The sequence below is a fragment of the Cibotium barometz genome, chromosome 33, assembly GCF_041138505.1.
Source record: "Cibotium barometz isolate CiBa-2024 chromosome 33, ASM4113850v1, whole genome shotgun sequence".
NCBI classification, from domain to species: Eukaryota; Viridiplantae; Streptophyta; class Polypodiopsida; order Cyatheales; family Cibotiaceae; genus Cibotium; species Cibotium barometz.
Window position 1 is genome coordinate 6,940,578 of NC_141078.1, and position 19,103 is coordinate 6,959,680.

General features: G+C 44.9%; 1 protein-coding gene across 6 annotated transcripts in view; it reads right to left on the reverse strand.

Moving 5' to 3' along the window:
• Positions 1 to 1,527: 1,527 nt before the first annotated feature.
• LOC147619244 (uncharacterized) overlaps positions 1,528 to 19,103 on the reverse strand; it is a 123,644-nt gene continuing 106,068 nt past the window's right edge. For 4 of the 6 annotated variants that reach the window (XM_086772895.1, XM_086772891.1, XM_086772889.1 and 1 more), the window contains 8 exons: positions 17,610 to 17,732; positions 17,446 to 17,529; positions 17,181 to 17,365; positions 16,856 to 16,994; positions 16,672 to 16,731; positions 16,439 to 16,540; positions 1,998 to 2,188; positions 1,528 to 1,882 (listed from right to left, as the gene is read on the reverse strand). In XM_086772895.1, the coding sequence (XP_086629021.1) occupies positions 2,075 to 2,188; positions 16,439 to 16,540; positions 16,672 to 16,731; positions 16,856 to 16,994; positions 17,181 to 17,365; positions 17,446 to 17,529; positions 17,610 to 17,732 (807 nt within the window). In that variant the 3' untranslated portion in view covers positions 1,528 to 1,882; positions 1,998 to 2,074. Of the gene's footprint in view, positions 1,894 to 1,997; positions 2,189 to 16,438; positions 16,541 to 16,671; positions 16,732 to 16,855; positions 16,995 to 17,180; positions 17,366 to 17,445; positions 17,530 to 17,609; positions 17,733 to 19,103 lie in introns of all 6 variants that reach the window. The other 2 variants (XM_086772892.1, XM_086772893.1) reach the window with 2 other exon arrangements.

Below are 19,103 nucleotides of genomic sequence, written 5' to 3' on the forward strand. Positions count from 1 at the left end.
TTGTAAGCAAAGCTTAAAGTTACATGCAAATAAATATGCAATCTCAAAGTATAAACATGATGACAACAAGAACTTGTGTGAAAAATGGAGAACTCATGAGACAAAAAGAGGGTAAGGTTATAGACAAGGAATTTGATAGTTCACTTAGTAGCATTACAGGGTATTTATTCAATTATTCAAGTAGGTACTATTTGTGTTCTTTTACTTCTTTTATCATAATAAACAAAAATAACAAATTGTCACTTAACTTCATATGTTGCCCATGCATGATTGAGGTGTTCGTGAAATTGTATTACCATCTCAAACTAATCTATTTGGGTCCAAGCATGGAAGTTGGTTAGCACGAGAGGGACACAAATGTGAAGAAAGTCTATGATGCATGTATCTCAAAATTAAGCAAATGCAACTTTACAACATGCAAGGAAATTAGCCTTTACAAAGGGAGATATATAGAGTTTGGAACTGATTTAAGAATGGTGGTACACATATCTTTATAAAGACAAAGAAGCTCACCAACACCATGTGGTGGTTGCTAATGCAATGATGGGAACTCCCATGTTTAGAGATAAGACGGAAATTGAGGGAATTTGGCAAATTGAAAGAGCAAAAAGGCCCCTCAACCAAGTAAAACTTGAAGACAGAAACGGTTCCTTAGTCAAAGAAATGCTGAAAATGATGCACTTTGTACTCATGCATGAACGCATATGCATGAGTACATTGCTCAAAATAAAGATCCTACAAAGAATGGAACAAACAAGGCATTAGCCTCTTGCAGTTGGTAAAAATTTTGACAATGAAGGATGCTCAAGGCCTCATATTTGAGACCTGACCACTAGAAACAAGTCCTCCAATTCAAACTGTAAAGACGGTCAAAAAGATCACGAGTTACTGTAACACACAAGGCCTACACTGACATTCTCAAATCACTAACAGGTAAGTCTGGAGAGGAAGCTGTGGAAAATGTGCAATGGAAAGAGTGGATTGCTGAGGGCAAGTAGACGTGGAAGACAACTTCAAACCCAAGGCAATATTGAGGTTTTTCTGTGAATAAAAGCTACACTAGCTAAAGTCCATCATTTCTCTGCAAACTATAGAAAGCCACACTACAGAATTAACACAAGATTTGGAGAGCACAACTATATTAAAAAAAGAAGGCCTTGCAGCTTTCTACTAGGTGTGTATATTTGTGTCTCGTGAGGGTTGATAGATTCTCAAGGTTAGCCATACTGTTGAGCCACATGAATTGAGATTGAACCGATATATTTTGTTATGAAAAATATTGCAAGCCAGTAAGTATTTACATAGTAGAAAAGCTTTTCGCCCTTCTAAAACTGTCGGAGAGTAATATTAAACCCTCACTGCCTTTAGCCAACCACACAAGCTACCCTCTTCAAAACCTTGATCTTGTGACATGTAAAATAGTCCACCTACCAAAGTGCCCAAGTTCTACCATCTCAAACTCTGAACTAAGCATTATGTGCAACCAAGTTGTCGACAAAGAATAGTATTAACCCTTATCAAACAAGCTTTTCTATCAAACAATTGAATTGAAAAGTGTGACATATAATTCAACCAAAACTTTACATTTGCTTAAATATGGCTTTCCTGTGTGTGAAAAGTTACAATAGCAACTGCCATCACAAAACTGCAGCTGTGAATGCAGTATATTCTAAAACTTTCTTTTCTTAGGGTGAACCATATCGAGGACCCCACTACAAAGCTCTCCATATCCAGGACCCAACTACACAGCTCTCAAATTTCAACTTGCTAAAAAGAATCATTAACGATGTTGGCATCCCTACCGCCATATGTGACTCCTGCAACCCTCATAAAATTAGTGCGATGATGAGCTCGATGAACCGAAAAGGCACTGCATCATAACCTGCAGCAGAACTATAAACACAACATTAATACAACTTTCTGATACTTAGCATCCTTTCAACTTGAAAAACGATTTTTGGATTTAATATACAAGATCTCAAAGGTTCAGAAAAAACATAACAGAAATAGAAACCATCTGTGGTTCCACTCATAAAGCTTCAATGTAAACTTTTGCGGTACTTCTTGTTGAGCTTCACTTGATAAAGCCAAACACTGATTTGACCCTGCTACCTCCCTCGCCATACTGTTCATTCCATTGCCGCATTTGAACCATGCTGCTTGCATCATAAGCAATTGACACTCCAACCTGAGATCCACAAATACAATTTCTTCATGATCAGAACAACTAAATGCAAGTAAAATTGATCAGGCGATGTATTATGTTATGGTGTATGGGTGTACATATGTATGTAATTTTAGTTTCATAAAGAGACGAATAGAAAGACTGCTTATAAGGTCTATGACAGGACGAAATATGACCTGTGGGACCAGAAAAAGCCTAGACTGTGAAAGGTCTTAATACTTATCATGATCAGGAAGAGCCTAGACTGTGAAAGGTCTTAATAATACTTATCATGATCAGCTAAATTACAAAAAAGTAGATGTATGAAATATATTGATTCCATCAAGTTACATCCCCACGCTGTTTTTTTTTTGTTGGGAGGGGTGGGTGGGGGGGGGAAGGGGGGGGGGTGTAGGGGGGGTTACATTCAGTCCATGCCCTATCTTCTCTGTGCCCTACTCCAAGCAGGCTGCCCATGCATGTATGAGTTCCCCCAATCAATCAAAGGCACCAATAAGGCTTTGTTCAGCTTCCCCTTAGCAAGTGAACAGTATGGGCTGTAGTATATTTTTTACGTGTGCTCCTCCCACGGAGGTTGTGCACTAAATTCAGTTCCCCCATAGGCATAACCAGCACTCTGGGAACTGCTTTAGGACAGCAATACCACCTTTACAAGTAAACGACTAGACTCCAGAGGAATGTTAGCTCGTTAGCTTACATGGTGTGTGGGTGCAAAGAACCTAAGCTAACGTGCATGGAACATATACATGGTGGGTGCACACAGAGAGAGATAGAAAGAAAGAAAGAAAGATTTTATTAACCTCTTCCAAAAGACCGAACTCGGCCTATGAGACAAATCGGTGTACCTGTATGGGGTATCCTCTGTCATCCCAACAAAATGAAAAAGTACTAAACTAAAAAGCTGAATCTGGGTGTGCAATAAGTACAATGAGTGGGGGAGGGGATGGAGCTCTACTACTAGGAGAATGCAAAGCTATATGCATGGAGTATACAATCATGATATGCAACCTAGCTAGCTCCATCCTGTACCATACTGGGGGTATAAAATGGTATACATCAATGAAGGGGGTGTCCAAAGCTCCCTGAAGAACATGCCTAGGTTTGCTCCGAAGCGAGCCAGTCACTCCGCACCCTCTCTATGAAACTCAGCTCTGATCTCTGTCATCTCTCTCTGGTATAGGCGTGGTGTCCGAAAGCCACGTGTCCTCTGTCTCCTGCGGGCTCTGAGTGTCTCTGCTCTCTGGAGAGTAATTCCCTGCCGTGTAGGGGCTGGGAGTGGGGTGGATCTCTGAAAAAATGTAGTAATCTGTGTCTGTCGTCCCCCCTCTGGAGCTGTCTGAGCCTGTAATGATGTCTCTCTGTGACGCTGTACAGGCTTAGTTCCGTACGTCGTACGACTGAAATCGTACGTACTTGCTGTACGGTACGGTGCCGTACGGATTCGTACGATACTGTACGTTTTTTTTTTGGGGGTGGTGTCGTCGTCGTTGTTGTTGTTGTTGTTGTTGCTGTTGCGTGGAGCAGTTTCAGTCTTCTAGAGAGCCATTCATCGCCATTTGCAGCCTATAGGGAGCTGTTTGTCAGCGTGTGCACTTGCCATTGCCATATTAGGCAAGCGATCATATTGCCTGATGAGGAGGACGAGGCAATCTTCATGGAGCTCTATAGTGAGCTTGTGGCAGCAGATACTCGCAGCACCAGGAGTTAGCATGGACGGGGGCCCAAGCAGTTGGAGTTCATAGGCCTCCGCCTTCGGCATCGGCAAAGGGTGGCCTTCGCACATATGTGAGGCGGGGATCCTTGAGCTCCAATCCCCGCCTTCATGATGATATTCCATTGCCCCCTCATGATGATACCCCACTGCCTAGAGAGCCCTTGTTTGATGATGATGGCAACCTACTTAGCGAGAATGATCCCCAGAGTGTCTCGTCCACCTTCAAAGAGTCCTCTTCAGAGAACTCTCTTGATGGACACTCTAGTAGTGATCATGTTGATGATCATGCAGATGTTGGTGATGATGTAGACTTTTGATATGTTATAGCTCTCTAGGCATTGGGCATCTATCTCCTTCTAGCCCATCGATGATGTATTGTAGTATGTAGTATCATGTATGTACGCATGTTGGAACTTGGCGGTCGCCCATGCCATGAGTTTTTGGCCTATCCTTTTGTAGCAATTTTGTACTCTAATGGCATGATGACATTATGTTCATGGTTCTACTATTTTGTAACTTCTTGTCTACAATTTTTAAGTTTAGGAAGTATTTAAAAAAAAAACGTACTAATATCGTACCGTACCTCAAAAAATTTTAAGGTACCAATTAGTACCGTATTTTATTGTACCGTACCGTATCGTACCTTTCGTACTAACTAACCATGACGCTGTATGTCTAGAATGAATCTCCCCAGTATGAGCTGGTCTGCTGCCTCAAAGATCTGGCGTAGGGAATGTGGCTCTTTGAATAAAATGGGATATCTCTCTCTCATGGATGTATATGCTCTGCATCAACATACATAATGCTCCTCACTCTCCACCTCCTCTGCATAATCTACATACCATCTCCTCTCGGGGGATCCATGCTGCTCTGCCAGTCTCGATCTCCAATCGATGTGATGAAACTCTAAGCTGACCAATAGCCACTCGAGAGCTGTGTGGTAAAAAGCCCTCCATGTATCTAGGCCTCTCTATAAATCCATCATCAGGGATACTCATGAAGTGATCTCTGTAGTATAGCATCTTCGGTGGAAGAGGCTGTGTAGGCGATATCCATGTCTCTCGTGTATAGAGCTGCCATAGGTCCTGTCTCAATACTCTGTTCCTCACTATGAGAGAGACGGATATGTGGTGCATCCCTGTCATACTGGAATGGTGGTAGATGATCCATGTCTAGGCCATGCTGTGAGAACCAATGTGTGACCTGTGCATACCATGATCCTCTGTTTCCTGCCTCAGCCAACTGTCTAGATGCCTCAAAAGCTCTGTATGACAATGTGGCATCATAGGAGGCGCAGCAAACTCTGCTTGGATAATGTCATGAGGTACTGACGGTTTGCTGCGTATCATGCATGCCATCATGAGGGCCTCTGGTCTCTCTACCTATGTCCACCAATGGGTAGCAAGGCCTGGCGCCCATACTGCTGCTCCATACATCAGTGCCGGTGTGACTAATGTGTCAAATAGCCACCCCTTCGTCCGGGGCTCCTGAAAATGCGCCTAGTGGCACTGTCTCTCTAGCATAGCCAATGCTGCATATCCTCGTGTCAATCTAGCTCTGGCTGCTGAACCCATGGTGAAGTGTGTGGCTGCTGTGGAGAAGGTAACCCCTAGGTACACGTATGATGTCACCACCTCCACCTGGCGTCCTGCGAGAGTGAATGTCAGCTGACTCCTGCCCTGTCTTGATGTATGAAAGACCATAACCTTGGTTTTCCCAAGGTTCATAGTAAGAACCCTCTGTGTGCAGAAATCATCGACTGCATGTAGATGCTGCTATAGACCTCCTGGAGATTCAAACACTAATACAATATCATCAGCATAAAGCATAATATGTACTGAGGTACCTGCTAAATCAACTCCATCTCCGCCTCCCCGTGTAATGAAGTCAGCCACCTCATCAATGTATAGCCCAAATAGCGTGGGGGAAAGTGGGCATCCTTGCTTCACACCAATTGTGCTAGCAATAGTCTCGGACATACCTCCTGGACATCTGACTCGCCCAAAAACCTGCTCATATAATGCATAGATGCCCCATGTCATATCTGTTGTTATGCCAAGAGATTACACGCGCTGAAAGAGCCTCTCTCGTGGTACTGTGTCAAATGCCTTGCGGAAATCCACAAAGCAGTAATAGCGCTTTCTCTTCCTCACTTTGGCCTGATCAATCATACATCTCAAAGTGAATACATGGTCAGTGGTAGAGAAAGCTCTCTTGAAGGCCAACACGTGGCCAACCATAACCGTCCTGCTCGGATCGAGCATATCCCCTGTTTTGTGAATCGGCACAATGGTGTGCATCATCCACTCTGCAGGCAAACCCTCTGCTAGTGCCCTGTTAAACAGGTGTGCAAGAAAAGGAGCCAAAGAATCTACTGCATATATGAGATGCTCACCCTGCAGGCCCATATGGTCGGCGGCCCGTCCATGCTGTAGGTAGCAGATAGCTTCCTTTACCATCGAGTGGGTAAAGAAGCTAGCTGTGGTAGGTTGAGGCTCCAGTGGCTGAGGTATAGGTGGCTGCTGTGGGGCGTGGTATAGGCCCTCTGCATATGTGTGCCATGTCTGTGGGTCTGCAATAGGTGTCGGTGTCCTGGGCTCTTTGAAGTGCCGCCATGAGATAGGGATATCTCTACTCATGAAGAAATGAAAGATCTCTAGCTCCTGTATCTCTGCGAAGGCCTGCCTTTTGCGACAAGTAAGTCTCCTCATCTCTCTCCTCGACTCTTGCTCTTTCATGGCTCCCAAGGTTCTCTATATGCGGAGCCGTGAGTATAGGACTCTGCACTCGTCATCATACCATCTATTCTGGGGCATAGTCCCAGATCTCGCAGGCTCTCCTGAGTGGACACGATGTGGGAAGCTCTGTAATGCAGCCGTGTGTAGGAGTGATGCCAGCTGGGCTGTAATGGTATCCATATGTGCCAGGGGATCCATGAGTAGCAACGCATCCTCTACTCTGCCAGTGTATATGTCTGCCATGTCATGTGTGAAGTAGATGGTAGTGTGTGGCGTCGGTATGTGGGGGGTTGGTGATACTGGTGATCCGGCTAGTGAAAATGCCAAGTATGTATGATTTGCCCCAATAGGACAAGGTGGAATGGAGAATGAGGTGACAAGCTGTGATGCCTCCAAAGACCCCATAACGTAGTCTACCACTGTGCCTCCGGTCCGTGTATGACCCCCATGTGGGAAGCATGTCAGCCCTCCTTATCCCGGCCATTGTAGCATCCTGTTATAAATAACGAGACGATGCCTGGCTCCCAACTCTAGTAAGTGGTCCCCATAATGTCCTCTGTCTGGTCCAATGTCCTCTGATGCCCAACTAGCCCCTATTTCCTCTGGATCCACAGGGTGGAGGATCTCCATGTCATCATAGTCATACACCTCAAACTGTCTGCTCTGTGTGTGGGCATTGAAGTCGCCCATAAGAAATACTTCCCCTACTGTAGAATAATGCATAATCTCCTCTAACACACAAGTGTATGGCGAGGCTCATGTCTCCTCCTCCTGTGGCATGTCCTCTGTAATGACATAGGAGGATCCAGACAGAGGAAAGTAACATAGGGCTATGTATATAACCCTGTCTTGTGAGAGCTGTAAGCTGATCCACATGTATCTGGCCTCTGGATCCTGTGCTACCACTCTCAGTCTCCCCTGTAGCTCCTGTCTGAATCGAACTGCTACTCCCCCCGACCCTCTCGAGGTACCCTGGCGTGTGGTCCTCCTGTATGCTGACTCCCATTGGAATCCCTCTACTCGAGGTAGCCCTCTCTCTGGGCTCTGATGTGTCTATGTCAGAAGTATGATGTCTCTCCCCACCATAACATGCTCCAGTCGTCCAGGCTGCACCCATAGTGAACCATTACAGTTCCATACTGCCATGTGTATCTCTGTCAGTGGCCTGGTTTGTGTCCCATAGGCCCCAAACCGCTAATCCATGGGCCGGCCATCAATGATGACCCGACCATCTCGATAGCAGGCCTTCTTGCCTTCTCTCCTCGCGTGTAAGACTCGTGGCATGCAAGCTCTCCTATGCTCAAGCTGCATTCTCGTGAGATCATCATCCAAAAAAATAGGAGCTCCCTCTAAACCTTGTAGTATGACCCTCTTCCTCATGAAGGTGACCCTCTCCGTCTCTCCTGCAAACTGTAGGATGAAGGCTCGCTTGCATGTTGAGTCTTTCCCGGCTCTCCATGCTTTGGTGAAGGGGAGAGGGTCCTCTTCCCTGTAGCCGAGCTTCATGCATAGAAGCTGTCCATCTTTCTCGGGAGTAGAGTCGGGTGTCTCGCTATACCTGTGACTCGAATGTTGAGGCGACAGGCATGCCTCATCTTCTCTTCCTCAATGGTGGTGTGAATGATTTGGTGTTCTTCACTTTGAGTCTCCTCCCTCACTTCTTTACGGATGTTCTTCTTCACCCCCTCAACCCATCCTGTGACTGCTTGGGTTCGAGTTTTCCCTCCATGTCCTTTGTAACCTCCTTGGAGATCTCTTCTTTGATGGCCGTGAGAGTGTTGTCATTGATCTCCCCTTCTTCCTTCTCAGTATTCTTGATGGCTACCAGTTCCACTTTCAATGCACTCACCTCCTCCCTGAGTGCCGTGTTCTCTTGTTCAAGGTCCGTGACCCGTGCTTTGAGGGCCATGATGTGCCGGTGTAGTTTGTTCTCCACCTCATTGAGGTTGGAATCGGATGTCTTCTTGTTCTCCTTGATTAGTGCCTTCATTGCCGTCTCGAGGGCCTGAAGTTTCTCTTGGAGACTCGGGGCCATTCCTCCAGATTACTCTGCAGTCCTTCCCACAGGCAGGGAGGAGAGAGAGAGAGAGAGTTTGTTGTTGCCTTGGGGGCCTGAACAAGGGTGGGTGGGGAAAGGGGGGCACAGAGCCTAGCGGAGAGGGAGGCAGGGCAGCATAGCGAGGCGGAATCACAGGGCCTACCGGAGAGGAAGGCGGGCCAGCATAGCAGGCGGCGGCGAACGAATCAGCGAGGCGGAAGGGCTAGTGGGCGGCAACGAAGCGAATCGGCGAACAGTCAGCAGAGTAGGGGGGGGAGAGAGAGAGAGAGAGAAATGAAAGATATATTAACGTCTCTAAGAGGCCATAGTGGCCTATGAGACCAAAACTGAGAGCACATCTGAAGTTGTTGTCTCATCAAAGAGAAAAAGACTAAAAAGTACAATAAACTGATTGTCCTACAGTTATAAGAACAAAACTGCAAGACTCCGAGATGACTCTGAGTAGAAAATACTGGAAAATGTATATCAAGTAGATCCATGTATGCTGATCAGTTGAATTGTTGCCCTCTCCTTAGATCAAGTATCTCCGCCATGGGACTGTCTAGAATGGAGAGGTCGTAGAAGCGAGGTAGGTGCCTCCGATGCCGAGCAATAATGGCTCTGATCTGGCGATGGTGAGGATGCCGTGGTCGGGATCCTGGTGGGCGTGGCCGACGAGCACGACATAAGATAACAGCTCTATCAGTGGTGACTCCCTGGGAGCGTGGTCAGTGCCCTGATGGCCCAATGGAGGAGGTATCAGGAGGTGTGTGGGCTGGGTTGCTGGTGTTGGTGCTGGTGCCAAAGAAATCTGCCAGGGTCCTCTGTCTAGGTACATCATGGCTCGGGCTCCTGTCTGCCAAGAGGGTCTCTCTGTGTCTCCTAAGCTCAAGTAGAAACAATCCGAGGCATCTCTGATCCTCAAACTCCATGACCCTGCGTAACGGCCCAAAACCCTCTCGGAAGAGGCAGTGATATCTCCCTCGGATCTCATAATAGACTATACATCGGCAAATGAAGTGTTCCTCTGTCTCTACCTCCTGGTAGCATTGCTGACAAATGCGGTCATCCACGATTTGATGCACATATCGCCCTGTCTCAATCCACAGCTAGTGTGATGAGGTCCGGATCTGTCCAATGGCACAACGTATCCCATGTGATAGGTGTACATCCATGTATGCCGGGAGGGTGATAAAATCATCCGGTGAGAGGTGTAGAAAATGGCTCTTGTAATGAGTCATTTTCGTGCCCAAGTGCTCAAGGGGGCTAGTCCATGTCCTCTCTGTGTCCACTCTCATGATATCCATCCTGATCACGCGGTTTTGCTCTGAGTAGGTGAGATCCAAAAATGGACATTCTAGACTGTACTGAAAGGGTGGTAGTGCCTCTATCCGCAAACCATGTAGGTCAAACCATGATCTCATCTGAGCGTACCAACAATGAGTATCTCCATCCTCTGCCAACTGTATGGATGAGGTCAATGCCAAACGGGAGTACCTCTGCTGAGGGAGCTCCCATAGCCGCTGTAAAAAGGTAACTCCCTGGAATAGGTCGGTTACTACTGGTGGGGCACCCAGCTCAGCCCGAACAATCTCATGTGGTACTGATGATTTGCTCCGAATCATATGAGCAATCATCATAATCAGTGGTCTCTCCATTTGCCTCCATCCCTCATCTGTCCCTCTCTAAGATCTGTGATGTATATTGGGCCCCCAAATTGGAGCTCCGTACAAGAGAGTCGGTGTGACAAGCGTATCAAATAGCCACAATTTGGTGCGTGGCTCCTGAAACTGTATGCGTGCACACTGCCTCTCAAGTGCCCTCAAGGCTGCATGTCCTCGAGCTAATCTGCAGGTGCCCCCTTCAGGGAGAAACGCGGTCCTGTGAAAGTAACTCCCAAGTAGACATATGACTTGACGTACTCTACCGGCTCCCCTCGTAAAGTGAACTGAGGCTCTGATCTCGTCACCCATGCCTGTGTGGTGTTAAACACCATAACCTTGGTTTTCCCAAGGTTCACTGTCAGATCTCTATCCGCACAGAAAGCCTGTAATGCATCCAGGTGTCTCTGTAGTCCCTCTGGAGAGTCTGAGATTAGAGAGAGAGAGAGAGAGAGAGAGAAAGAAAGAGATTTTATTAACGTCTTCCAAAAGACCGAACTCGGCCTATGAGACAAATCGGAGTACCTGTATGGGGTATCCTTTGTCATCCCAACAAAATGAAAAAGTACTGAACAAAAAAGCTGAATCTGGGTGTGCAGGGGATAGAGCTCTACTACTAGGAGAATGCAAAGCTATATGCATGGAGTATACAATCATGATATGCAACCTAGCTAGCTCCATCCTGTACCATACTGGGGGTATAAAATGGTATACATCAATGAAGGGGGTTAGAATGCTGAACTGTAGAAAGAAAGAAAGATATATTAAAGTCTACAAAAGACCGCAAGGGTCTATGAGACCAATAGTTACATGAGTAATTGAATCATGGAATAACAAACTGAAAATGAAACAGGAACTAAACTAAAACTGAGCTATCACTGCCAAAATTGTCAAAGAAAGCCCTATGTGCTACACCTAGGCTCAACTGTAACAGTGCAATAAATAGAAATTGTGGCGGGGCTGGGCATTGACGGGGCAATAGGCTCCGTATCTGTAACTGCATATTGGCTGTCTATGTCCACAGTTCAGGGTGGTGCACTCTGAAATTGCTGAAGGATCTCCCGAAGTTGGAGCTGGCGAGCAGATGGTACTCTCCGTCCTCTCAATCACGACTGTCTAGATCTCTAGATCTGAGTACTACACGCGTCAATGATGGATTGATTGATATGATAGAAGTGATGTTCACTCACCAAGTACAATGCTTTGGTAGTCTTGCAGCCTTCTATTTTAACCCATACAAATATCACGCTAATAATTGAATACCACATGGCACACTTATCTTATCCACTTGTAAGAGTGTGTTCACACTGAACTAGAATAATACCGCTTTTAGGGGCTGATCATACAAACACACATACGGACAGACAAACAAAGGTTCACACACACAAGGGGACACACATGAGATTCCGAATCCCAACAAAACTCCCTTTGGAGCGAAGGTGGACATGCTTGAGAAGAACTTCAATAGCCATGGTGATTTGGGCTCTAAACTGCAACATATGATACAAAAGAACACAATGCCTTTTTCAATCTACATACTTTTCTTTCTTGACCTTTTGCCTCAAATCCAATGGGCTGAGATACATACACCTCTTCTTGCAAATCACCATCGAGGAAGGTAGTCTTAATATCCAATTGATGTTCTTTCCAACCATGATGAGCAATCAATGCAATCACGCATCTAATGGTGGTCATTCTGGAGCAGGTTCAAAAGATTCGCCACAAGCCTTGCCTTGTTTGCTAGATAGGTATCATCCTTGCTCACAAAACCCCATAGGCCCTTCGCCACAAGCAAGTTTTTGATCATAAAGCTCCCTAGGGAGTAATTACTCCCGTCAAGCTTATCTTCCTATGCCAATACACCAAATACATCTCCAGCATTTTGTGCCATTTCTAACTGCAAATGCACAAGCAGAAATACACAATTTCTGAAATGCTTTTTGTCAACTTTCCCTTGGGAAATGCAACACTACAACTTGTAGCAGACAATAGGAGAAAAGTCTTATAAGGAAAGAAATTGATAATTCAAAGCACAATTGACGAGAAATTTTGTTACCTTGAAGGTTGAATGCCCCAATTTGTGTTGTAATTGTAGAAAGTCCCAAAAATCGAGATTTGCACCTATTGCAGGTACAAATGCAAGCATGTATTGACAATACGAATCGTATATATTGCAAGTATGGTGAATGTACAGGCATCGTGCGAGAATATACGATCGGGTACAAGCTCGTGCAGGCGTACGAGGCATGTACGAGGCATTGCAAGTATGTATGATCGGGTACGAGGTGGCGCTATAGCACGGTGCGCTAACTTTCAAGGAAGAATTCACGTGGACCTCTGATACCACTGTTGGATTCTGAGAGAGCCTAAGTTTAGCAGTAATACACAAAAAACAGCAACAACACTGAGTAGAAAGTAATAGAGAGCTTGAAAGTGTGGATATACTAGAATGAAATGATAAGACGGTTCGCAACAATGCGAGGATGTACGATCGGGTACAAGCTTGTGCAGGCATACGGGCATGTATGAGGCATTGCAAGTATGTATGATTGGGTACGAGGTGGCGCTATTGCACGGTGCGCTAACGCTCAAGGAAGAATTCACGTGGACCTCTGATACCACTGTTGGATTCTGAGAGAACCTAAGTTTAGCAGTAATACACAAAAAACAGCAACAACACTGAGTAGAAAGTAACAGAGAGCTTGGAAGTGTGGATATACTAGAATGAAATGATAAGATGTGTCCAACCACAAGTACCCTAAGTACAAACCTGAAATGTAAAAGTATACATGTCTGGACACACCAAATGTCCAGGGGGAAAAAACCTCTATTATATGTAGACGAAAAAAAGTGCCCTTGGTAAGCCCATGTTCACATGGTCACTACCAAATGTATAATCCTACACATCCTTCCTCAAGGTGTTGTGCAACTCCGCACATTAGACAGCCACCTCCTTCCATTGGTTAATGGCTCCACGATTAAGGTGTTCTGCCCTCTCCAAATGGGGGAAAAAAAAGAGGAGGAAAAAAAGGCGCTTCATTCCCCTCATGGCCTCCCCACCTTAACAACCCACCCAAAAAGGAAGGGCAGGGGGGGGGGGGGGGTGGGGGGGTGGGGGGGTGGGGGTGGGGGTGGGGGGGAACACTCAAGCGAAAAAGGGTTTTTTTTTTTTTTTTTGGCTACCGTTGTAAGCCCAGTAGGGCGTGCCATGATAGATTCCAACCACGCATGATAGAGATAGAGATATAGAGAGAGAGGGGGAGGGGGAGAGAGAGAAGGGGTTCAAGGAACTTTGCACAGTACACCACACTAAGCAAGGAATAGGCCCCGCCTCCTTTCAGGAATTTATTTAGGAACAATCCACGAGCACGCTGGCGGCCAGGATCAATACAACAATGAATACAAAAGCAAACAAATATGCTAATGTAGAATCCGAAGTTGAAGTCGGTGTCGAGGTATGAGATCTCTGATGCTGAGCACACCACGAGAATGACCAACAAGAATCTCTCACCGGACTAGTACCAGATCCAATATCCAAATCCAATGAATCCAAGTCCAGGTTCAAGTCCAAGTCCAAATCCAAGAGTCCAAGTCCAGATCTAGATCCAAGTCCACGTTTAGATCCAAGTCCAGATCCAAGTCCAAGTCCAAGTCCAGATCCAAGTCCAAGTCTAGCTTCCCAGTCCAAAGCTGGCACACCAGGTACACAACTGGTATGTGAGGATGACGAAGTATATGATGACCAAAAGTAGTCTTGTTGCCCAAAACTTGGAGAAGCAACAATCCACCAAGAGAGGCCGCACAAATAGGTGGTTTTAGCCAAAAGGTGATGATGGTACTGAGTTTGGCGAAGACGGTGGTACTGCTGTAGTTGGCAAGTAGTACAGTTCGACCAGAATACTGGCAACCAAGCAGCACTGGTAGATGGTGCAGCCAAAAGGTTCATAAGGTGGCGTAGGTTGACTAATGCAAGTAACGCAAGGCGGCGCACAACTGATAGCACAAAGGGGCTGGCGCTGCCTGACAGTGCTGCCTGAAGGTAGCGCACAGGTGGCAGCGCTTTGGGCACAGACGAGTGAGGTGGCTGCGCACAGCAAGCAGCAGCAGCTGCCGCAGTCAGCAGCCAGATGGTACAGCTGCAGCACTAAAAGCAAGTGGCAGCTCTGCTGGCACAGGTGGCAGATCTGTACAGTACAACAGTACGGCGCAGGTGTGCAGCAATAGGGAGACGATGGCGACGAAGATGAAGGTTCTCTTCTACTTGATGATGATGATGACAAACTTCACTCTCCCAAAGTGTTGTTCATGATGAAGAGTTCCACCCTTTAATGAAGTTGAAAAAGGGAGGGGTTCATGCTTCTTTTATACTTGAGGAGTTCCCTGTTTTTAGCAAAAAGCGATACTTTTGCTTTGCTTTCCCCTCTTACTCTGCTTTTGGTCTTTTACTCTTTGCTTTTCCCTTTTGTTTTTTGATAATAAAATATTACTTCGCTTTTGGTATTTTACTCTTTGCTTTTCCCTTTTGTTTTTTGATAGTAAAATATTACTCCACTTTTGTCAAAGCTTTTTTAGCTTTGCTTTTCTAACTTCAGGGCCTTGCTTTTTGGAAAGCTTTTTGGTCCGGCTTAGTCTCCTCTTGCCAATGATATTCCTGGTTCACGGTCAACTCAAATTGACTTTTTCTTTTTCCTGCTTTTTGACCAACACTGGTGCCTTTTCTTGAGCAAACCTTATGGTCCCTGTCCCCATGTCTTCTTCTACTTGTCTGGTGTCCAGGCAAGGGTTCCATCATGTGAAATAGAGCTAGGAGGGCCAAATAGTTACTCTCTCTCCTAATTCATACACGTCCCCCATCTATTCTTGGGGACATCAGCTGGTATTGCTAACACGTGTGGCACAGTCGGTACTGTAGTGACAGCATCGTGTACAAATACTGTACATGAAGAAAGTAATTACAGCAAGTACAAAAATGATTCAGCCGTACAGAAGCAGAGTCAGGAACAGAAACTGTGTATGAAATGGGTTCAGCAGTACAGAAGTGTTAAAGTGGCTGTACTGAGGATAGACGGAAATGTACAGAAGAGTATCCAGTGCTGTACAGAAGTTTGGTGGGGAGCTGAGAGGCTGTAGAGAGAGGTGATTGGGCAGTTGGCAATCAATAAAACTACCCATTTGATACATTTTAACCTTAGGGAGTCCTGCCTGTTTATATATTACGTATGTGTCTCCACATGGGGTACAGATGTTGGAGCCATGCTCCCTTTACAGTGTACACACATGTATCCAAGAAGTGTAAGGTTTCCACAGTAGAAATCCCATCTTTTGTGTCGACCCTTTGTATAAAGGTTTCCACAGATTTAATGAAGCCAAGTGCCCATACAAAAACTTGTCTGGCATTTTTATAAAAAAAGGCACACCCACATTTAAATAAATGTGAACCAGCCATCATAAACACAATAAAATTCCATCATTTAGCACTTGTTCCCATGAACTCTTTCCAAGGACGCCACTGGGTGCTTTGGAGTGGTTGTTTGTAGCAAGCATATCCGGCAGACTAACAGGCAGACAGAGAGAGAGAGAGAGAGAGAGAGAGAGAAATGAAATGAAATGAAATGATATATTAACGTCTTCAAAAGGCCAAAATGACCTATGAGACCAAAAAGGTTACAACAATTGGTGGATCTTATACAATGTCTGTGTAAGGAAAGCTAAAAACAATTAAACAACTAACTGAAACTGAAACAACTATGAGGAAAAGTACGGTACCAGGAGCTCCTAATGGATAACATGTGGGAGGAAAACTCCAGCAACAAAGGTAAGCATCATACACATCACTATCCAAAGATGTCTCTCATCGGTCGATGGCGGATATCCTCAATGTCCTCCATGGTGAGTACTCTGACTGGACGTCTCCCATGCCGTGCTAGTATTGTCGAAGAGAGAGAGAGAGCTTTATTTTTGCTTGGATGAAGTCCTCTAAACACAAAGGCCGAAGAGAGAGAGAGAGAGAGAGAGAGAGAGAGAGAGAGAGAGAGCTTTATTTTTGCTTGGATGAAGTCCTCTAAACACAAAGGCCGAAGAGAGAGAGAGAGAGAGAGAGACCTTTATTTTTGCTTGGACGAAGTCCTCTAAACACAAAGGCCGAAGAGACACCTGGCATTCTCTTTGTGGTGTAGTACTAGCTACGCACCCATCTACCTTGCCCTGTTCAATAGGAAGAAATGCATAAGCATAAAAGATTGTCTTGTAATGTTTAACTTTTCTTACTGGTGATTCCCAATGCCCTATATTGAACTTGAAAATCAGAACTATTCAAACTAAAGGTTCTCATTAACCTGTTTCTCAGCCTCCAAAAACTCCTGTATGGGCCGATACGCAGCCGCAACACAAAGGTTCTGCAACAAATGCACATGGATGTAAGAAGCTGAAAAATTTGTAAAGACCCAGATATATAGCACCATGAACACGTTTTACATGCTGCTGATGTTGCACAACCTTTTGTCGCTAAAGAGAACTCACCTTCAAATCACTCCCTGAAAATCCTTCTGTATGAGCAGCTAGTTCCCTATAGTTGAAATCCTTCCCCAAGTCCTCCTCGGCAAGCAGCACGCGTAGTATTTTATCCCGATTTTGTAAATCCGGAAGGTCAATAAAAATCCTTCAATGTAGCACACAACACCAACTATCATGACTTCGAGAGGAGAAACAAGTTGAAACATGCAAAACAAGATCGCTATAAGCTCTGCATCAATGCAAACAACTGAGCAAGAATCCTATAATTGTAAAAAAGGAGGCAAAAAATATTTGTGAAAAAACTGGTTCAATAAAAAGAAAACATACTGACCTTCGAGGAAGGCGTCGAACTACGGCATCATCTAGATCAAATGGGCGGTTCGTTGTGGCCAAAACGAGGATTCTCTCACTCTCTTTAGATTGGAGACCATCCCAGGCAGCCATCAGCTCATTCCTGACCCTTCTTGAAGCTTCATGTTCTGATGCATCTCCACGTGCACGCAGAATGCCATCCACCTATTTTAAGATCCATCTATAAGAACAATGATTTGGAAGTCAACTATCTCAAGCAGCTTGTAAAAATGCAGCTCCTTTACCTCATCAATGAATATGATTGTGGGTTCCAGTTTTCTAGCAAGTGTAAAAAGGCTTCTTGCAAGCTTTTCTGCTTCGCCAAACCACTGCAACATTCAAATTCCCTCCTCAAACGATTGTTTACTGCACACGCTAACTAAAACAGACTAATTTGCACACTCCTTACCTTAGAATTGATGTTGGAGGCATTAATACTCATGAAGTTTGCACCTGCTTCCGTTGCGACTGCTTTAGCAAGAAGAGTTTTTCCTGTTCCCGGAGGGCCAAAAAGCAGGACTCCTTTACATGGCTGCCAATATTAAACACAAAACCATCTCTATGCAATCAGCACAAACTTGATAACATTCAAAACCCATGAAATACTAAGATGTCACAAAGAAAAGAAGCATGTGCAGAATCAGCATATATAACTATAAGAATCGTGACAGGATAAGACAGCACAAATGCCCAATAATCCAACTAGAAGCAACCACTTAGAGAAACTACAGGATCATCATATGGATTTAATTCCTAGAAGCTCTCCTCCTCACAAATCCCCTTCTAGAATCAGTCATGAGTGCTAAGGAGATTACGGGTCAATGAACTCTTGGAAAAATGCCTCATTAGACTCATTAGAACTCTTGTGCAATGTGCCTTGAATAATGTAACATTCAAGATTCAGTTTGATTTCTATGATATTCGTGTATCATTTTTGGGCATGGACATTGCATAGATTTATTTGCATGTAGTCGATTGTCTACAAATCTCGAAAATTCCAAAGATGTGTATGGCCAACTGATTTGTTACTATATCCACTCACAAATTGGCTTATGGGTTTTGCCATTTTGCTTGGGGGGGCGGGGGTGGGGGGGATCATTACTCCTAACCCTACTGTAGCTATTATTTTATGTGGTTTTTCTAACCTTTGCACACTAACTGATTTTACACTGAAAAGAAAAGTGGAGGTACTTATAGAAGCAAATCGTTGAAGGGCCTCATCGTTTGGTTGAGCACTAAATTCCAAGGATCCTAGCCCACATGCATTGATCCTAACGTGAGGAGGAGCACTTGTCTAGCAACAACAGCAGCAGCCATAGTTGTATTAACAACAAGCATACCATTACGACTGATAGCAAAGACCTCTATGAACTATTGATGTCATCAGTACGGACTCTATGGACCACTACAGCAACAAAAATAGATGTGTGGGTTGTACAGAAGCAGCAGCAACAAAAAGCGTACAAAAAACTGATGTCGCCTATATGGCTTGAAATGTGAACTGTGGAAGATGTGGGCCAAGATCATCGCACTTGGGTGATTTTGGGCCAAATTTATCAACATTGAAGACCCTTGTTGAGTACCTCTGATTGAGAGCTCAAGGTACTGTTTGTGGCTTCAGAAAAAGCAAGGTAACTAAGGTCTACAATGCTCATAACTACAGGAAAGTGAGGTTACAAAGTTCTCCTCATAGTACGGGAGTGTAGAGGCAATACATGTGGTACTTAAGGAGAAGCAAAGTTATGAACACGGTGTTCATCGTCGACTTCCACCTATTTTCTACACTTGTTATTATATTGATTATATGGACATCTAGGACTCCAAGTGACAAGTTCACTAAGTACCTGCAAAGCTTCCTAAAGAAGAAACAAGAAGGGGGGAGAGCCCATATACGGCCCCTAGT